This window comes from Ailuropoda melanoleuca, chromosome 20 (genome assembly GCF_002007445.2).
Source record: "Ailuropoda melanoleuca isolate Jingjing chromosome 20, ASM200744v2, whole genome shotgun sequence".
NCBI classification, from domain to species: domain Eukaryota; kingdom Metazoa; phylum Chordata; class Mammalia; order Carnivora; family Ursidae; genus Ailuropoda; species Ailuropoda melanoleuca.
The window spans coordinates 3,208,509-3,227,076 of NC_048237.1; the positions used below are offsets into that span (position 1 = coordinate 3,208,509).

The 18,568-nt window shown below is 53.8% G+C and overlaps 2 protein-coding genes across 11 annotated transcripts; both read left to right on the top strand.

Annotated features, from left to right (window-relative positions):
* The first annotated feature begins 227 nt into the window (after positions 1–227).
* Positions 228–4,679, top strand: IRF9 (interferon regulatory factor 9). 2 transcript variants are annotated; one of them, XR_004622153.1, is made up of 9 exons: positions 228–1,125; positions 1,442–1,628; positions 1,882–2,012; positions 2,104–2,185; positions 2,288–2,359; positions 2,935–3,276; positions 3,431–3,547; positions 4,150–4,265; positions 4,417–4,433. XR_004622153.1 is itself a non-coding variant. In XM_034648381.1 (8 exons), exons 1-8 carry the CDS (start codon positions 889–891, stop codon positions 4,543–4,545), a joined length of 1,296 nt encoding a protein of 431 aa, XP_034504272.1. In that variant the 5' UTR covers positions 235–888; the 3' UTR covers positions 4,546–4,679. The 2 variants fall into 2 exon arrangements, 1 of the variants encoding a protein (XP_034504272.1); XM_034648381.1 differs by lacking the exon at positions 3,431–3,547 and having other exon boundaries at positions 235–1,125; positions 4,417–4,679.
* A 36-nt stretch (positions 4,680–4,715) lies between these two features.
* On the top strand, positions 4,716–18,529 carry REC8 (REC8 meiotic recombination protein). Of its 9 annotated transcripts, none has more exons than XM_019801613.2 (20): positions 4,716–5,924; positions 11,979–12,126; positions 12,332–13,148; positions 13,242–13,310; positions 13,404–13,546; positions 13,632–13,707; positions 13,800–13,920; positions 14,727–14,811; positions 15,172–15,251; positions 15,501–15,615; positions 15,704–15,776; positions 15,859–15,944; positions 16,108–16,157; positions 16,495–16,641; positions 16,973–17,305; positions 17,501–17,549; positions 17,654–17,867; positions 17,961–18,092; positions 18,166–18,272; positions 18,378–18,529. In XM_019801613.2, exons 3-20 carry the CDS (start codon positions 13,093–13,095, stop codon positions 18,467–18,469), a joined length of 2,028 nt encoding a protein of 675 aa, XP_019657172.1. In that variant the 5' UTR covers positions 4,716–5,924; positions 11,979–12,126; positions 12,332–13,092; the 3' UTR covers positions 18,470–18,529. The 9 variants fall into 9 exon arrangements, with proteins under 9 accessions (XP_019657172.1, XP_019657173.1, XP_019657175.1 ...); XM_019801614.2 differs by having other exon boundaries at positions 11,984–12,126; XM_019801616.2 differs by lacking the exon at positions 4,716–5,924 and having other exon boundaries at positions 10,420–12,126; positions 16,973–17,039; positions 17,145–17,305.
* The last annotated feature ends 39 nt before the right edge of the window (positions 18,530–18,568 follow it).

Genomic DNA, 18,568 nt, shown 5'->3' on the forward strand with positions numbered 1-18,568 from the left:
CCGTTGCCCTGCAGCTCGGGTCACGTGATTTCTGAGAAAAGGCCCTGCCTGGAGGAGAACTGAAACTTAGGGTGGGGACTGTAGGAAGGGGAGGAGAGATCAGAACGTTCCCTGGACGGCTGCTGAGCCGAGGGCAGCTGCATCCTCGGACAGTCAGCGAGCGGCGCAGGTAAGACGGGCAGAGAGTGCACGTTTGCCTGGGTCTAGAGCTGGAAGGCCCGGCCGGATTGGAGGCGAGGGCCGGGGGGCGGGGCTCCTGGGGCCCCTCGGCGGAACAGGAATATACAGGGGGCCTGTGAGCCAGGACGCGGGGTGGGTTGGCCCGAGTGAGCCAGGGACCAGGGGCCAAGGTCCTCAGCCCTAGAGGTAAAGGACAGGAGGCCCCGTTGCTGGGTTGTTGAGGGAAGTCCCAGCCCCGGCTCCAGCTGCCCCTGTTTGTTTTCTTGCCTCCTGGCCCTGCCCACTTCCTCCACAGCTCTGCCCCACCTACCCCAGAAGCAAGCAGAGGAGAAGAGTTGGTGGGGTCAAACCTAGGTTTGGGGGTGGTGGGTGAGCGACCGAAGGGGCAACTCAGAAGCCGATACTGCTTCTGCAAATGCTTGGGCTAGAGACGGGGCCTCTCTCCACGAGCCACACCAAGCAAGGGAGTTCTCTGCCAGACAGCAGATTTCCCAAAAAGTCTTAAAATTAAAACCAACACCTGAAGTTTCCTTCCAGATGTCACAGCTTGAGATGTTAAAAGGGATGTTATTTCTTCGTCATTACTAGTGAAGAGAGAAACGACACAATTTGGCCCCAGAATTTTGAGAAATGTCTACAGGCAAAAGATGGATGGGATCACTGGGGGTACTGGCCAGGATCCAACCCCATGGGTGAGGCTCTCAGCAGATGTTCCCTCCCACGGCGTCAGTTCCACTGATGCTGCCTGCGACTCTTGTCCCCAGGATGGCATCAGGCAGGGCACGCTGCACCCGAAAACTGCGGAACTGGGTGGTGGAGCAAGTGGAGAGCGGGCAGTTCCCCGGGGTGTGCTGGGACGATGCAGCCAAGACCATGTTCCGGATCCCCTGGAAGCACGCGGGCAAGCAGGACTTCCGGGAGGACCAGGATGCTGCCTTCTTCAAGGTAAGAGAGCCCGGAAACGAGCCCCTCCGAGGGAAGGGTGGTGTAGACACTGAAGCTCTCACCCTCCAGGGATTGTCAGCCTGGGCTTCAGAGAAGGGGAGATGGGAGGGTTGAACCGGCTGCCTAATGGACACAGCCCGATACAAAGTGAAAGTGCAGAAATTGTTAAGGATTTCGGGCGGTGGTAGCAGAGCATAAACCCTAGCGCTGGCCCTTCTGTGCCCCTGCTCAGGAGGCGTGTCCGCGAAGCCAGCGGGAGTAGAGAGCCAGCCAGGGCGTGACATGCCATCTCTGCTTTACTTCCTGTGTTTTGAAGGCGTGGGCGATATTTAAGGGGAAGTACAAGGAAGGGGACACGGAAGGCCCTGCTATCTGGAAGACTCGTCTACGCTGTGCCCTCAACAAGAGTCCTGAATTTGAGGAGGTTCCTGAGAACGGCCATAGGGACGGAGCTGAGCCCTACAAGGTGTATCGGCTGCTGCCGCCATCAGGGACCCTCCCTGGTGGGTGTCCCCTTGCCCAACCGCTCTGAAGCAGCAGACTGGGGACAGGGGGAGGATGGAGACAGGAGCCTTCTTGGAGGGCGCTGGGCCTCTCCCCAGGTTCCTCATTCGGAGTTCTGCCCTGTCCCTGTCCTTGGGGAGCTGCTGCCCAGGTTCCCCTGCCTGGGCCTGCCCTTCCTTTCACTGCCTCCTGTCCTACCTGCTGTCTGCGCTTAAGGCCCTGACCTCTCCCCCGCTCCACAATATTCCACAGCTCAGTCGGGGACTCAGAAATCACCATCAAAGCGACGTCACAGTTCTGTGTCCTCTGAGAAGGAGGAAGATGAGGGTAACACAAAGAACTGCGTGCTCAGTCCCTCCTTGTTTGAGGACCCCCTCAGAAATGTAAGAGCTGGGGAGGGAATGGGGGAGGGGGGCCTGAGGGCAGGACAGTAACTGGGGGAGGGTGCACCAACGATAGACACTGTGTCTGCAGGAGGAGGTGGGGGCCAATGGGGCAACAGGCCTTTCAAACTTTGGGAGCAGCAGCGGCAGCAACAGCCCTGAGCCTCAGGAAGGTACCACCGCCCCTGCCTCTGTTCGTCGCCCCCGTGCCACAGCCTCTGGCCCTTGGATTCCCCGTTCTCATTCTGAACGGTACACCTCTGCTTGCCTTATAGATACAAGCACAGCTGAAGCCCCTTTCCAAGGAGATCAGGTGTCATTGGAGTTTCTGCCCCCTCCAGACTCAGGTGCGCGGCACTTCTGACTCATCCCTGCTCCCTGTCCCCCCAGGTTGTCTCCCTGTAGTCACACGTGTGTTACCGGATCTGTTAGGGCTTGTAGCGGACTGGGCCCACCTTACCCAGACAGAGGCGCCGGTTTCTAGGCAGTGCACCTGCCCAGACTCCACACTCCAAATAGCTCACTTCTCAGAAATACCCCCTATCCACTCTGGTCCCTGGAGATCCACTTTGAGACAAGCATCTCGGGGACCTTCTTATAAACTGTAAGACCCGGGGCATTAAGCCCTAGGGCCTCAGGGGGCATTTGTGTCAGTTCCTCTCCTGAGTGACAGGAAGTCCCTTGGCTGGTGAGGGTGGTGAGAGCGCGGATGAGGAGGGAGGTGCCTTCTCTGACCTCAGAAGGTGAAGCCGCTACCCCCCGCCCTGGCTTGGTTTCCCTCTCTGGATCTCACGGTTCTCACGAGCAAAATGAGGATGCGGGATTCGTGAGGAGCCCCTCCTCATCTCCCGCAGGCCCTGGTGCTGACCAGGCGGCCCCCTCGGGCGAACTGCGGGTGCACCTGGTCGTTCTCTGTCCGCAGACTACTCGCTGCTGCTCACCTTCATCTACGGCGGGCGCGTGGTGGGTGAGGCCCAGGTGCAGAGCCTGGACTGCCGCCTCGTGGCCGAGCCCTCGGGCACCCGGTGCGGAATGGAGCAGGTGGTCTTTCCCAAGCCTGACCCCCGAGAGCCCACCCAGCGCCTGCTGAGCCAGATCGAGAGGGGCGTCCTGGTAGCCAGCAACTCCCGGGGCGTCTTCGTGCAGCGCCTCTGCCCCATCCCCGTCTCCTGGAACGCGCCCCAGGCACCACCTGGCCCGGGGCCGCATCTGCTGCCCAGCAATGAGTGCGTGGAGCTCTTCAGAACCACCTACTTCTGCAGAGGTGAGGGGAGCCCCTGCCCCTGCCTCTTACCCCTCGGGACCTGGTAGACTCTGGCGCCCCCGTGTCCTCCAGTAGATCCTTCCTTAGGGCTCCTGCGTGGCGCCCTGCACGTGCGCAGTGCACAGCCCGCGGGGCCCTGTGCTCTGCCCTGCAGCTGCCTGGCAGCCGCCCTGCCCCAGCCCAGGCCTTGGACGATGAGGCTCCGGTGGAGCTCAGCACAGCGTCCCTTCTCGGGGACTGCCCCCGCACGGCCGCAGCCAGTAACGGGAAGGTGCGCCCCCGGGCCTCCCCTGCATCTACACTTGCACCCACGCCGTCAGCGTATTCGGGAGAGCTGGTGCACGTTACCCACCCCGACCCTGCTACACCCCAGGCAGCTCCTCTGGTCGCCCTTCTCCCGTCCACTTCTGTCTCCATTCACTTCTAAATCTGACCTTGCGAGTTAGGGGCCAGGAGTATGGGGGCCACGGGGCAGGAGCGTGCTGGGGCCATGGGTGCCCTTGGTGGGGAGGGTGCCCCTCTGTGTCAGCAGCCCAGGCTGCTGCCATGGGAACTCTAAGCTCTCCGGCAGAGAGCTTTGCAGGTTGTGTAAAGATCAGACGTTAAAACACTTCTTACTCGGAGAAGGGTACCCTTTCCTATTTGCACACGGGTGAGTAGCACCTTAGTTGCTGGCATTTCTCCTGGTGTGAGGCAACAGTCTCGTGACCCTGCGGCTCTTGTTCTGGCCTTGGTCTCCAGCTGGCCCCAGCCTCTTTGTCCAGGGTGCAGGATGGGCCCCTCTCTGTTCCTTTCCTGCCTGTGACCTCCCTCTTCTTCTCCTTTTTTTTATTTTTTCTCTCTTCCAACCCTTGACCCTTTCTCTTTCATCAGACTTGGCCAGGTACTTCCAGGGTCTGGGCCCCCCACCCAAGTTCCAGGTGACACTGAATTTCTGGGAGGAAAGCCCCAGCCCCAATCATACCCCAAAGAGTCTTATCACAGTGCAGGTGAGTTCAGGGCAGGGGAAGACCGGTCTGCCTGTGGGGGGGGTGGGGGGTTTCAGGAGGAGAAGGGGCCTCCGGGGGAAGGGAACTCCTGGGGGTGGTGTCTGCCCCAGCTGTGCTCACGAGCGTCCCTTGCCCACCCTGTCTGGCGCAGATGGAGCAGGCCTTCGCCCGGCATCTACTGGAGGAGACTCCAGAGGAGCAGGCAGCCGCTGTGTCCCTGCTGCAGAGCCTGGGGGACCCACCTTCCGCCTCTCCTCTCTCTTCCTCCTATCTCCTTTGAAAGGGACTGATTCTCCACACTGCTCACCTGCCTCCCTCAGTGATAATTCTCAGTGGTTGTCTCAGACGGCTACGTCCCGGAACTGCCCGTGTCCCTGGCTGGCGGAGAACTCAAGGGTGATTTTTATCCACCCCACCACTTTTTTTTTTTTTTTTTTTTTAAGATAGGTCTTCTTTCATCTCTGAGAAACTGACCTGGGAAAGTCCAGGTGGTGTGAACTCAGGGGCTCTTTCCCTCTTCCCCCAATCCTAAAGCCAAGCACTTTATATTTTCTTCATAGGTGTTCAGTAGGGATTTAAAATAAAACATTATTGAAAGAGGAGTCAGTATCTGCTTTGTTGGGATGAAAAGGTAGCAGGGGTCACAGGGAAGTGCTAAAGGTGTTATTTGAGAGTGAGGAACTTGGGTTCTCTTCCTGCTGACCTCTCCGGGCCCCTTTCCTCTCCTCCACCCGCAGGTTCTGGCTAGGAAGCTGTCTGGGCTCTGTGGGTTCGGGGCCTGGGGAGGGGATCGAGGTTATCCACCAAGAAGAGCACAGCCTTACAGCTGTTGTTACCATCAACTTCACATGGAAAAATCTGGGCTCCACTGTTCTTGGCTACAGTCCTTTGATTCAGGCCTTGCAACAGGCATAGGGTTGGACTGAGGTCTAAATGAACAGGAGAACTTGAAGTTCCCTCAAACTATGGGTTAGAGGCACTGGGGCCTGCGAAGGGAGGGGGAGCCAGAGGAAAGAGCTGCTGAGCTTCCTATGCTGAGGGAGGCCAGGCCCCGGTGCCTCTTCTCCCAGCACATGGGGCACTGTCACCCCAACAGAAGGGGCCCCCCCACCTGGTTTCCTTGCTCTACCTAAGCCCCACAAGAGACCATCTGGCCTAGACAGATGGCCTAGACTGCCATGTCACCCACACTCTGTTGGCTGAGATTTGAGGGCTCCAAATCAGCTGACATTCCTCTCCCTAACCCCTGTGTTTATTTTGCCACCAAACTGAAAGCTCTCCCTTCACAGGCCACTTGTCATCTTACCTCTCCACTCACGTCCAGCAGACCAGTTCAGACCTAAGTCAACCACTTAGCTGATGCCGCAACCTCCAGCTTCCGCCTTCGCGTAGGGGACACCAGCTTGGAGGAGAGGGGCCTCCCAGATCAGACTCTTCCCTGTCATGTCGCTCTTATAAGCCTCCCCTGGCTCACCTACGTGATCAAAACCTACAAGCCTAGATCCTCAAGGATCTTCTTACTGTCGCATCCGACAAACTTCAGTGCTGCCTTCGAGCCTTTCTGCCTCCTTGGACCTTCCTTCTCTTCAGTCTTGCCCATCATCCTCCTGAGAAGCCAAGAGCCCAAAGAGGCATACGCATTAGCAGGGAAGAAAGCAGGTACTGAGCACACAGGCACGTGAACTGTGTTGTGCCCTCGGTTTGCTAAAATCCCTCCTCGCCCTTAATTGCACTTGCTACCTCCTTGACTTCCATTTTCTTTCTTTTCCTTTCTTTTTAATTTTAATTTTAGTATAGTTAACATACAGTGTTAAATTAGTTTCACGTGTACAATTCTTTATCCATTTATCCATCGATGGACACCTGGGCTGCTTCCATAGTTTGGCTCTTGGCGGTAATGCTGCCATAAACATAGGGGTGCATGTATCCTTTTGAATTAGTGCTTTCATATTCTTTGGGTAAATACCCTGTAGTGGAATTACTGGATCCTATAGTACTGTTTTTATTTTTATAATTTTTTAAAGATTTTATGTATTTATTAGAGAGAGAGAACACAACCAGGGGGGAGGAGTAGAGGAAGAAGCAGATTCCCCACCGAGCAGGGAGCCGGGTGTGGGGCTCAATCCCAGGACCCTGGAATCATGACCTGAGCTGAAGGCAGACACTTAACCCACTGAGCCACCCAGGTGCCCCAGTAGTTCTATTTTTAATTTATTAAGGAACTTCCATACTGTTGTCTGCAGCGGCTGCACTGGTTTGCATTCCCACCCACAGTGCACAGGGTTCCTTTTTCTCCACATCCTCTCTGACACCTGTTGTTTCTTGTGTTTTTGCTTTTAGCCATTCTGAGAGGTGTGAGGTGATAACTCATTGTGGTTTTGATTCGCATCTCCTGGAGAATGAGTGTCGCTGAGCTTCTCTTCATGTGTCTGTTGGCCGCCATCTCTATGCCTGCTTTCGAGAAATGTCTGTTCATGTCTTCTGCCCATTTTTTAATTGGACTGTTTGGTTATTTTGGTGATGAGTTGTAGAAGTTCTTTATATATTTTATAATATATATAGGATATATATATGTATATATAAAATATATATAGGTTATATATATTATATAACCCTTTATGAGATATGTCATTTGCAAATATCTTCTCCCATTCAGTAGATTGCCTTTTAGTTTTGTTGTGGTTTCCTTTGCTATGCAGAAGCTTTTAATTTTTATGTAGTCCCAATAGTTTATTTTTGCTTTTGTTTCCCTTGCCTCAGGAGACCTATCTAGAAAAATGGTACAGCTGATGTCAGAGAAATTACTGCCTGTGCTCTGTTCTAAGGTTTTCGTGGTTTTTAAGTCTCACATTTAGGTCCTATATCTGCATTCAGTTTATTTTTATGTATGGTGTAAGAAAGTGGTCCAGATGCATTCTTTTGCATGTTGCTGTCCAGCTTTCCCACCACCATTTGTTGAAGAGACTGTCTCTTTCCCATTGATATTCTTGCCTCCTTTTTTGAAGATTCATTGACTGTATCATTGTGGGTTTAATTCCAGGTTCTCTATTCTCTTCCACTGATCAATGTGTCTATTTTTTTTAAAATATTGATTGATTGATTGATTGATTGATTGTAGAGAACAAGCACAAGTGGGAGGGGCAGAGGGAGAGAGACTCCCAAGCAGACCCTCCACTGAGCACAGAGCCAGACACAGGGCTCGATCCCAGGCCCCTGAGATCACGACCTGAGCCAAAACTAAGAGTCGGACACTCAACTGCACCACCCAGGCACCCCTCTATGTGTCTGTTTTTATGCCAGTACCGTATAGTTTTGATTACTATAGCTTTGTAATATAACTTGAAGTCTGGAGTTATGATGCCTCCAGCTTTGGTCTTCTTTCTCAGGATTGCTTTGGCTATTTGAGATTTTTTGTGGTTGCATACAAATTTTAGGATTGTTTATTCCAGTTCTTTGAAAAATACTGTTGCTCTTTTGATAGGGATTGCACTAAATCTGTAGATTGCTTTGGGTGGTATAGACACTTTAACAATATTTGTTCATCCAACTCATGGGCATGGAATGTCTTTCCCTTTCTTTGTGTCATATTCAATTTCTTTCATCGGTGTTTTATACTTTTTAGAGTACAGATCTTTTACCTCTTTGATTAGGTTTATTTCTAGGTATTTTATTATTTTGGGTACAATTGTAAATAGGTTTGTTTTCTTAATTTCTCTTTCTGCTGTTTCATTATTAGTATATAGAAATGCACTGGATTTCTGTACGTTGGTTTTGTGTCCCGTGACCCTACTGAATTCATCAATCAGTTCTAGTAGTTTCTTGATGAAGTTTTTAGGGTTTTCTAGATATAGTATCATGTCATCTGCAAATAGTGAAATTTTTACTCCTTCCTTACCAATTTGGATGCCTCTTATTCCTTTTTCTTGTCTGATTGCTGTGGCTAAGACTTCTCGTACTATGTTGAATAAAAGTTGTGAGAGTGGACATCCTTACCTTGCTCCTGACCTTAGGGGAAAAGCTTTCAGTTTTTGCCCATTCAGAATGCTGTTAGCTGTGGGTTTTTCATATATGGCCTTTATAATGTTGAGCTATGTTCCCTCTAAACGTACGTTGTTGAGGGTTTTTATTATGAATGAATGTTGTACTTTGTCAAATGTTTTTTCCGCATTTATTGAAATGATCATTTTTTTAATCCTTTCTCTTATTGGTATGACATATCACGATTGATTTGCGAATATCGAATCCCCCTTGCAACCCAGGAATAAATCCCAGTTGATCATTATGAATGATTTTTTTAGTGTATTGTTGGATTCAGATTGCTAATATTTTGTTGAGGACTTTTGCATCTCTGCTCATCAGAACTATTGGCCCATAGTTTTCTTTTTTTGTGGTGTCTTTGTCTGGTTTTCATATCAGGGCAATGCTCACCTCATACAATGAATTTGGAAGCATTCCTTCCTCTTCTATTTTTTTTTTAAAGATTTTATTTACTTATTTGACAGGTTGAGAGAGAGAAAACAAGCAAAGGGAGTGGGAGAGGAAGCAGGCTCCCCACTGAGCAGGGAGCCCAACGTGGGGCTTGATCCCAGGGCTCTGGGATCATGACCTGAGCCAAAGGTAGATGCTTAACCAACTGAGCCATCCAGGTGCCCCTATTTTTTGGAATAGTTTGAAAAGAATAGATATTAACTCCTTTTTAAATGTTTGGTAGATTTCACCTGCGAAGCCATCCAGTCCTGGACTTTGTTTGACAGTTTTTTGATTACTGATTCAATTTTATTGCTGGTAATCAGTCTGTTCAAATTTTCTATTTCTCTGATTCAGTTATGTTTCCAGGAATTTACCCATTTCTTCTAGGTTGTCCAAGTTGTTGGTATGTAATTCTTCATAATATTCTTTGATAATATTTTGTATTTCTGTGGTGTTGATTATTTTCTCCTCTTTCATTTCTGATTTTGAGTTCTCTTTTTATTTTTATGAGTCTAGCTACAGATTTATCAATTTTGTTGATCTTTTCAAAGAACCACCTCCTAGTTTCGTTGATCTATCCTTTTTTTAAATTTAATTTTTACTTTCTATTTCATTTATTTCTGCACTAATCTTTATTATTTCCTTCCTTCTTTCCTTCTATTGGTTTGGGGTTTTGTTCTTCTTTTTCTAGCTCTAGCTTTAGATGTAAGGTTTATTTGAGATTTTTCTTGCGTCTTGCAGTAGGCCTGTATTGCTATAAATCTCCCTCTTAGAACTGCTTTTACTACATCCCAACAGTTTTGGACTGTTGTGGGCTTTGGGTTTGTTTGTCTTTTTAATATTTTATTTATTTATTTGTGAGAGAGAGAGTGAGCACAAGCAGGGGGAGCGGCAAGCAGAGGGAGAAGCAGGTTCCCCACTGAGCAAGGAGCCTGATACATGGGACTTGATCCCAGGACTCTGGGATCATGACCTGAGCTGAAGGCAGATCCTTAACCAACTGAGCCACCCACGCATCCCTGGACCGTTGTGTTTTAATTTTCATTTGTCTCTTTGTATTTTTTGATATCCTTTTTGATTTCTTGGTTGACTTATTCATTGTTTAGTAGCATGTTATTTAATCTCCATATATTTCTGATCTTTCCGGATTTTTTCTTGTGGTTGATTTCTAGTTTTGTAGTGTTGTGGTTAGAAAAGAAGCATGGTATGACTTCGATCCTTTTGAATTTGTTGAGGCTTGTTTTGTGGCCTAATATGTAATCTATTCTGGAGAATGTTCCATGTGCACTTGAAAAGAATGTGTATTCTGCTGTTTTAGGATGGAATGTTCTTTTTTTTTTTTTTTTAAGATTTTATTTATTCATTTGACAGAGAGAGAGACAGCCAGCAAGAGAGGGAACACAAGCAGGGGGAGTGGGAGAGTAAGAACCAGGCTCCCAGTGGAAGAGCCCGACGTGGGGCTCGATCCCAGAACTCCAGGATCACGCCCTGAGCCAAAGGCAGACCCTTAACAACTGAGCCACCCAGGTGCCCCAGGATGGAATGTTCTGAATATATCTGTTAAATCCATCTGGTCCAATGTGTTATTCAAAGCCACTGTCTCTTTCTGTTTAGATGATCTGTCCATTGATATAAGTGAGGGTTAAAGTTCCCTACTATTATTGTATTACTATTTATTCTTTTTTGTTTGTTACTAATTGCTCTATGTATTTGGGTGCTCCCATGTTGGGTGCATAAATATTTACAATTGTTTTATCTTCTTGTTGGATTGTTCCCTTTATGATTATATAGTGTCCTCTTCCATTTTCTGTCATACCCCATATCCAATCCATCAGCAGAGCCCATCATTATTATTCCTTCAGAATCTATCCAGAATCTGACCAGTTTTCTCTGCTTCCACCACTAACACCTTGGAACATCCTACTGTGATCTCTCACATCTCTTTCTGCTTCCTTCTACATATTTTCTACCTCCACAATGGTCCACCTTCTGTCTATACTCAAGACAGTAGAGATCCTCTTAACGCATAAATCTCATCATGTCATTCCTCTGCTCAAAACCCTCCTTTGGCTCTTGACTCATTCGGAGTAAAAGCCCAAATCCTCACAGTGGCCTCCACAGTCCTTGTGATGTGGCTCCTATCCTCCTCTCTAACCTCACCCTTACCATTCTTGCTCCAGGCTCCTTAATCCACCACATTTCTGCCTCAGGACCTTTGTACTTGCTGGGTTTTTTCTGTAAAATATTCTTCCTTCAGGTAGGTGCATTTTGCTTCCTCTCTTCAGAGAAGGCTTCCCTGAACACCCTACCTAGATAGCAGCCCTCACTACTCTCCATTCTCCTATGCTGCCTCGTTGTTCTCATAGCACTGATCACCACTTAACATATTTCTGTTTGTCTACTTATTGTCTCTCTCCTTCCCTACTCTGTGAGAACAGGGACTTGTTCTTTGCTCTATCTCCAGTGCCTAGAGGAGGGCATGGCACATAGTAGGCCTGTCATAAGTATTTGTTGAACGGAGGGATGAATGAACAAATTACTCTCTTATCTCCTACACTAGGTTCTAAGTACCTTAAGGGTAGATGCCCCCACTTTATCATCTTTGTGCCCCAATGTGAACTTATAAACAGTACAGTGATCGAAACAATTTGTATATGTAGAAACTCATTTAGCCAAGCACAGTGGAATAGGTACTAGAAACACTGGAATTCAAGAGAGCAGAGTTCCCAACCAGGCTGTCATTAGGGAACTTTGTGGTCTGGGAAAAACTGTCATATTGGCCTCTGTCTTTTCTCATCTGTAAAAGCAAGTCCTGCGAAGCTTTCAAGAACTAGATTTTGAAATCTCAATCAGCCTTGACTTTCTGTAGTTGTAAATTTGGGGTAATTGCATATTCATTTGACAAATGTTTACTGTGCTAGTTTCCAGGAACTAGTTGAAAAAGAAAAAGAAAAAAGATCTTAATCTCAAGAGCTCAGAGACTGAAGGAACGAATTAAAATAGATTCAGCTCAGTGGCAGTTAAGAGCTGACTGTTAGGCAGAAGCGTGCCCTGGGATCAAGGCTGGGAAAGGCATTCGAGGGCAAACACACGGCTGTGCAAAGGCAGGAGGCATGGGGACAGAGAGTTGTAAATGGCTTTTGTACGCGGAGAGGTACGTTGCCGAGGGCTGTTTCAGCGGGAAGAACGTTCACAACTGGCAAACAGCCAGAGGGGGCATGTCCACAGCCTATGTTGTTCAAGTTTAGGAAATGACTGAGATGCTTCCTGTGAGATCTGACTTCTTCCTCATCCATCTGTGGCGGCCAAGGCCACCTCACACCGTCTCCACCTGCCCAGCTGACGACAGGCCCTAGGCTCGGCACAGAGGCAGACCGATCTTTGGTACCTGGTGCGTTTCAGGGGGAAAGGGCAAGGCCTAACCTCAGGTCAGGTGCCCCGAATGGAGCAGGGCAGTTGCCCCCGGCATGACCCGACCTTTTCTAGTGGTCGAAATGCCCTTGTTACCAAGCTTCCTGCGGGGCGAGGCTGGGACTGGCTCCTCGCTCATTGGTCGGCAGGGAAGTGCCACTTGCTCCTCGCTCATTGGTCGGCAGGGAAGTGCCACTTGCTCCTCGCTCATTGGTCGGCAGAGAAGTGCCACCGAGGAACCCTTGTTGTCAGAGGCGAGAACGAGAGCCTATTGGTCAGGACACCTCACAATGGCCCCCCGCAGCACGCGGGGTTCTTCTGATTGGCTCGCTGCCTGCCTCGGGAGACCGCTGTTGCCTCGACCCCAGGTGGGCTACTTGGCGCTCTGGAACGGAGCGCTCCCAAGCCCACCCCTGTTCCCCATTGGCTGTTGTGGGGGCCGCCGCCATCTAATGACGAGGGAGGCGCCAAGCCCCGGAGCACGCGCCCCCTGCGGCAGGACCTAGTGCCGCGGGGACTGCAGGTGCCCAAGCGGAGTGCAAGGCCCGGGAGCCCGGCACCCCTGCAGACGACCCCCGTTCTCCCTCGGGACCCGGCCTGGAGCCCAGCCCGGGCCTGCCCTCGGGGAGCTTTGCACCTCCAGCCCGACCCGGAAGGTCCCAGTAAGTTCGAAGCAGCCACGCGGCGTGGGAACCCACTCCGAGCGGCGGAGAGGGGCGTCCCAACTGCTGTGTGTGCAGTCCGCGCCTCCGTTTACTTCTTGCCCTAATTGTTTCCCCACACCTGAGTGTTATCCGTTCCTTTACCTGGCGTTCTGGGGCCACCCCGGGGGCCGCCGTTCCAAGCCCTTTGCCGAGAGGGTGTTGGGAAGCCCCGTGCCACAAAGAATTCAGATTGAGATCCGAGCGGAGGAGTGCGGGGGACAGGGTGAAAGCCCGGCGGGACAATGTTCTACTATCCCAACGTGCTTCAGCGCCACACCGGCTGCTTCGCCACCATCTGGTAAGGGCCGGGCCGTGCTCGCCGGGAGGGGCACACAGGGGCCCCAGCCTGACGCTCCCCCCCTTAATCCATCCCCACCCTCACCCCCTCCAGGCTGGCAGCGACCCGCGGCAGCCGGTTGGTGAAACGCGAGTACCTGAAGGTGAACGTGGTGAAGACCTGGTAAGGCCGGGAAGGGGGGGAGCTGGAAGGGGTGGGCCAGGCCGTGGGGCTGGGCGTGGGCACAGTGGCGATCAGGGCGCATTGTCCCCCCAGTGAGGAAATCCTCGATTACGTGCTGGTACGAGTTCAGCCCCCGCTGCCCGGCCTGCCCCGGCCCCGCTTCTCCCTCTATCTGTCAGCCCAGCTGCAGATCGGTGTGATCCGGGTCTACTCTCAACAATGCCAGTACCTCGTAGGTAAGGCGGGGAAGGCTCGGATATGGGGCAGAGCCGCCTGGCCCGCGCGGAGGCGCGCTCTCGACTGTGACCTCCCTGCCCGCAGAGGACATCCAGCACATCCTGGAGCGCCTGCACCGTGCCCAGCTGCAGATCCGCATTGATATGGTGGAGATGGAGCTGTGAGTGCTCCCCCCCTTTCGGGGGGCGTCCTCCCTGCTCGGTGTCAGCCCTCTGCCGCAGTACTTGGCAGCCCACATTCTCTCTGTCTCAGACCCAGCCTGCTGCTTCCTAACCGCCTGGCCATGATGGAGACCCTGGAAGATGCTCCAGACCCCTTTTTTGGGATGATGTCTGTGGGTCCCACACTTCCCAGCCCCTTCAGAATCCCTCAGGTAGGGCTCGTTCCCCACAGAGGCCTCAGGCTGCCGAGTTGACAGCGCAGGAGGGGAGGGCTGTTCCTGGGTCTGCCACAGCTCTCCCCTGCAGGAGTCCGTGCTGGGGGACTGTCACGGTGGACCCCTGCAGACAAAGCCCACTCCACTCGTCTATTCAAGGCCAACCTAGAGGCAGCTTCTCTCCACACAGTTCCCACTGCCAAGGCTCTAAGCCAGGCCCCTTATGCTCTCTTAGCCTCAGGTTTCCCCGCCCATGTCCTTCTCTATCCACGTCCTGACACGTCCTCAGCTTAAGAGAATGCTGCTTCCTTCTTTCGGACGCACCTCCAGTTCCCCACTGCACGCAGCGCTCCATGCCCATAACGGCCACCCACGTTCTCCACTAGTTAGTCCTACCTGGCTTTCCGTGAGCCTTTATCCGTGGCCGGAACCAGATGTTGCTTTGGAACTGAGCACACTGCTAGGGCCTTGTTGCACCCTTTGTGTTGACTCTTGCTGGGGTCCTGTACACACTGGTCTTCCTGTTAGACCATAGGCTCCTTAAGATCAAGAATCTTTTCTGTCCCCCACAACACTCGACATAAGGGTGCAGTGTTTCCTGCACAGAAAAATAGACAAAGTCTAGCTAACGGGGGGAGGAACGGGAGGAAAGGAGAACAGATGGTGAATGAGCTCACCGCATGCCGGTGTCACAAGGCTGTGGCATGAAGGAGTATTTTTGTCTGTTGTCTGAATAAGGTTGTGCAAGTGGGAAAACGGGGGCTGAGGATGAACCCTTCTTTTGTCCCCAATCTTCCCCAAAGATCCGACGGCTCCTCGAGGCTGTAACCCCAGAGAGAGTTCTTGAGGAGGTCCCTCCTGAAGTCCCCGTGGAGCCTAGGAAGCCTGGTGAGCAGAGAGTGCCTCCTTCCCAGGAGAGGCCTAGAAGGCCCAAGAACTGAAAAAATGACCATCATTGAGCTTCTCTTAAGAGCCAGGCCCTCTGAGGGACACTTTATTTGTGTCACCTTATCTCTGCTTCGCAAGAGTCCTGTGAGATCAGAATTCTTATCCCCGTTCTCCAGAGGAGAAGAGTGAGGCCCATAGTGGTTAAGCAGCCTAGCCAGGGTCAGACTGCCCGTGACTGGCCAGGGCCTGACCAGAGCCCAGGTTGACTTGATTCCAGAGTCCATGCTTTTTGCCCCATCACATGGGTGTAGGCAGCCGGAAAGTGGCAGAGGAGCTGGTCTGACTTTCCTGCCCCTCCAGATAGGGTCCCGGTCACTGTGCTGCCTCCGGAGGCCATCACCCTGCGGGAGGCAGAGCCCATCCGCATGCTGCCGATCGAGGTGAGCTGGCCCCTCGCGAGAGAGCCTGAGGCCCGAGTCCTGCCTCTGACAGCCCAGCCCGCCTCGAGTTCCCCGCTGCTCTGTTCGAGTCCTGCCTTCTCGTCTCCATTTCAGCACACCCTGAGCCTGGCGCGCAAGTGCCCAGTGGGCCTCCTGCCACCTGCTTCTCAGACCCAGTCTCCCTAGAGCCACTTGCCTTTTTCAGAAATGGAATTGTGTCCCCTCCCCTTACTCCTCCTCTCTTGCCAGGGTGAACGGGACCTCCCAGAGGTCAGCCGCCGAGACCTGGACCTGCTGATTGCTGAGGAAGATGAAGCCATCCTGTTGGAGGAGCGGGAGCGTAGGGCCCGCCTGGCGCTGGATGGTCAGCGCCCCGGCACAGGCAGGCTGGGCCCGGACGGTGCTCCCATCTCCTCTCTTCTGCGCTCTGAGCCCTCATCTTCTCTCTGCAGAGTACAAGGAGGAGCCCCGGGCTCCAGAGGGGGTTACCGTAGTACCCCCGCTCTCACCTCCAGCTGTCGCACCGTAAGGGCAGGACCCCCTGGGCCAGGTAGGGAGCTGGTGCCGGCAGTTGTGGCCTCATTTCTCTTGCCCATTTTCCCCTCAGGGAGGAAGGGGTAGCAGAGCCTCCTCTGGTCCTGGCCCCCGAGGAGGTGAAGCCGGTAGGCTGGGAGCCCGAGGCCCTACTTGCTGGTGAGTGCCCACCGTGCCTGGGGCCTTCGTGGGGGACCTGCCCGGCTACTGCAGACAAAGGCCCTGTATTGCAACTTGCCGAAGGGACGCCTTCTAGCTTCTTGCCTGGGTGGCTGCCAGGGCGAAGGGGGTGGCAGAGCTGGGACCTAGAGTGTTGTTGCAGAGGTCACCCCCCCGCCGGAGCTGCGGCTGCCAGCCCCACTCATCCCAGAGGTGAGTAGCGCCCCTTCCAAGCTTTCTCCTCCTCTTTGCCCTCCTCTCCCAGAGCTGCTCATCCGTGTTCAGCTTCCCCAAGCCCTGGGCCACTGCTAGCCTACCCGGGCCTTTGCACAAATTGGTAAAAGGTGCCCCTGCCCACCGTCCATTTTACCCAGCCTGCGCTCCCCAGATGGGCCCCCCACGTGAGGTCAGAGCTGCACTCAGAGGCCCCGCCCCAGCTCTTTCCCGGGGTGCCTCTGGAGTGGGGATGTGGGGCCTGTTTTGCAGCCCACCCAGGTGACAGGAAAAGGAGTAATGGGTAGCCCTGCCCCCGCCTCCCCTCCCCATTCAGAGGCGGCGGCCCCCAGTACCCCCATATCCTCGGCGTCTGCCTGCTCGCCGCCGCCGCCGCCAATTACTGTTCTGGGACAAGGAGACTCAGATCTCCCGGGAGAAATTCCAGGAACAACTGCAAACCAGAGCCCACTGCTGGGAGTGTGTGAGTGCAGCCCAGGCTCTGAGGGCCATGGAGGGAGGCAGGGAGGCCTGGGGGCCATGTGTGCTGGGCCTTCTAAACTCTGGGGAGGCACCAGGAACGATCCCCAAAGTGCACGTGTTCCAGGTTTGCACAGAGACAACTCTCTGCGTTCCTTCAGTAACCCCACATAGCACATGCCTGGGCACCGCTTAGCAGTGGGCGGGGCAGGCAGAGGCAGGAGCCTGGGAGTTGGAAGGTCAGAAGCTTTGGAACAATTGTGAAGAAGTGGAAAAGGGGCAGTGAGGAGTCACTCCCTCCTAACTGGGCTTCTGCCCCCGCCCCCCCCATGCAGCCAAAGGTGCAGCCTCCCGAGAGGACCGCCAAGAGCCCCACGGAGCTGTTCCGAATCCCAGCTCACTGTAAGGAGTGGTGTGAGTTGACATGTGGGTATTCTGAACCCACGGTCCTCTGTCTTGGTGTTCCTCACGCCTCAAACCCCGTCCCTGCCGCCCCTCCCTCCGCAGCTGGCTGGCTGCCCCCAGAACTGCTGGCTCTCTGGACCCACTGTGCCCAGCCACCCCCAGAAGCGCTCAGGCGAAGGCCACCCCTGGAGCCTGAGGAGGAGGCTGAGAGGGAGTTGGCAGCTGAGGAGGAAAGGAGGATGGAAACTCTGAGCGATATCGAGGTAACTGCCCCCTCCTCCTCCCTTGGGAGCCGGCCCACTTTGCCAGAGTTCCAGCAGGCTGCCTTCTGCCCACCCAAGCCAGTGGTGCTGGGTCCTGTCCCTGAGCGCAGGCTGGTACAGGGCCAGGACAGCGTCACCCTGCCCCAGGTGCTTCTGTGACGCTCAGGGGCTTAGTTCTCGCTCTCCCATCCCCAGGTCCCGAGAGAGGCCCAGGAGCCCAGCGGGCCCCTCATGCTGTCTTCAGGTAGGCACCTGGGGAGGGGAGAGGGCCACCACCCCAGCCACTGTCCCAGGGAATGGGTACCCTTACTGCTGACGGATTTTACTAGAGGAAGCATTTAACATAAGGAAGTCTAGATCTCTTCAGTTCTCCTACCTGGGTCCTTCTCGCAAGTCACTGCACAGCTGTGGCATCTGGTTCGACCAGCGGGCCTCAAGGTCCCGACCACTCCGATCTCAGCAGACCCACTCAGGCCCTTCCCCTACCCCCAACAGAGATCTCTCTAGAAACGGTGGAGGAAGAGAAGTCCCGCATCAGCCTCATCCCCCCAGAAGAACGGTGGTAAGCCACCAGCCCAGGTGAACTCGGGGTGTGGCCCTCGTCAGTGTCACAGCTGCCTCCTTCCCCACCCCCCTGACCCGTGTGTCCTCCCAGGGCCTGGGCTGAGGCGGAGCAGCCAGAGCCCCCTGCACTGCCTGCGGTGCCCGAGGTCCCGGAAATGCCCCTGGAGTTGCCTGCGGCGCTGCCCCTGGAGCCCGAGCTGCTGTCGCTGGAGGCTGTGTACAGGTACCGGGGCGAGGGTGCCCCGGCGGGGTGGGCCCGCGCTGGGACTCCAGCCAACCGCTCCCGATCCCTCCAGGGCGGTGGCCCAGGAGCTGCAGGCCAACAGGGAGCCCGATTTCGGCAGCCTGGTGCCCCCCCTCAGCCCCCGCCGGATGGCCGCCCGGGTCTTCTACCTGCTCCTGGGTGAGTGTGGGCACGTGTGCACGTGGGGGGGGGCGGGGCGAGGACACAGGCCGGAGGCCGCCGCGGGGACTCCCCCTGACCGGCCCCATCCTCTTCTCTGACCAGTGCTCGCAGCGCAGCAGATCCTCCGCCTGGAACAAGACCAGCCGTACGGGCGTCTCCTGATCCGGCTGGGGCCCCGATTCCACTGTGGTTAGAACTGACTGCCAAGGCTGCCGGGAGATCGGCTCCATTAAAGCCCGTGTTGCCTGCCTCAATTCCGAACCTGTATCTCGATGCTTCCTGCTCTCGGGGCT

Coding starts and splice junctions, on each gene's coding strand:
- IRF9 (XM_034648381.1), top strand. CDS start 889: ATGTTCCCTCCCACGGCGTCAGTTCCACTGATGCTGCCTGCGACTCTT. Junction 2,186..2,287: donor CAGCCCTGAGCCTCAGGAAG/GTACCACCGCCC, acceptor CTTGCCTTATAG/ATACAAGCACAGCTGAAGCC. Junction 2,360..2,934: donor TCTGCCCCCTCCAGACTCAG/GTGCGCGGCACT, acceptor CTCTGTCCGCAG/ACTACTCGCTGCTGCTCACC.
- REC8 (XM_019801613.2), top strand. CDS start 13,093: ATGTTCTACTATCCCAACGTGCTTCAGCGCCACACCGGCTGCTTCGCC. Junction 15,945..16,107: donor GCCCGAGGCCCTACTTGCTG/GTGAGTGCCCAC, acceptor GTGTTGTTGCAG/AGGTCACCCCCCCGCCGGAG. Junction 16,642..16,972: donor GAGCCCACTGCTGGGAGTGT/GTGAGTGCAGCC, acceptor CCCCCCATGCAG/CCAAAGGTGCAGCCTCCCGA.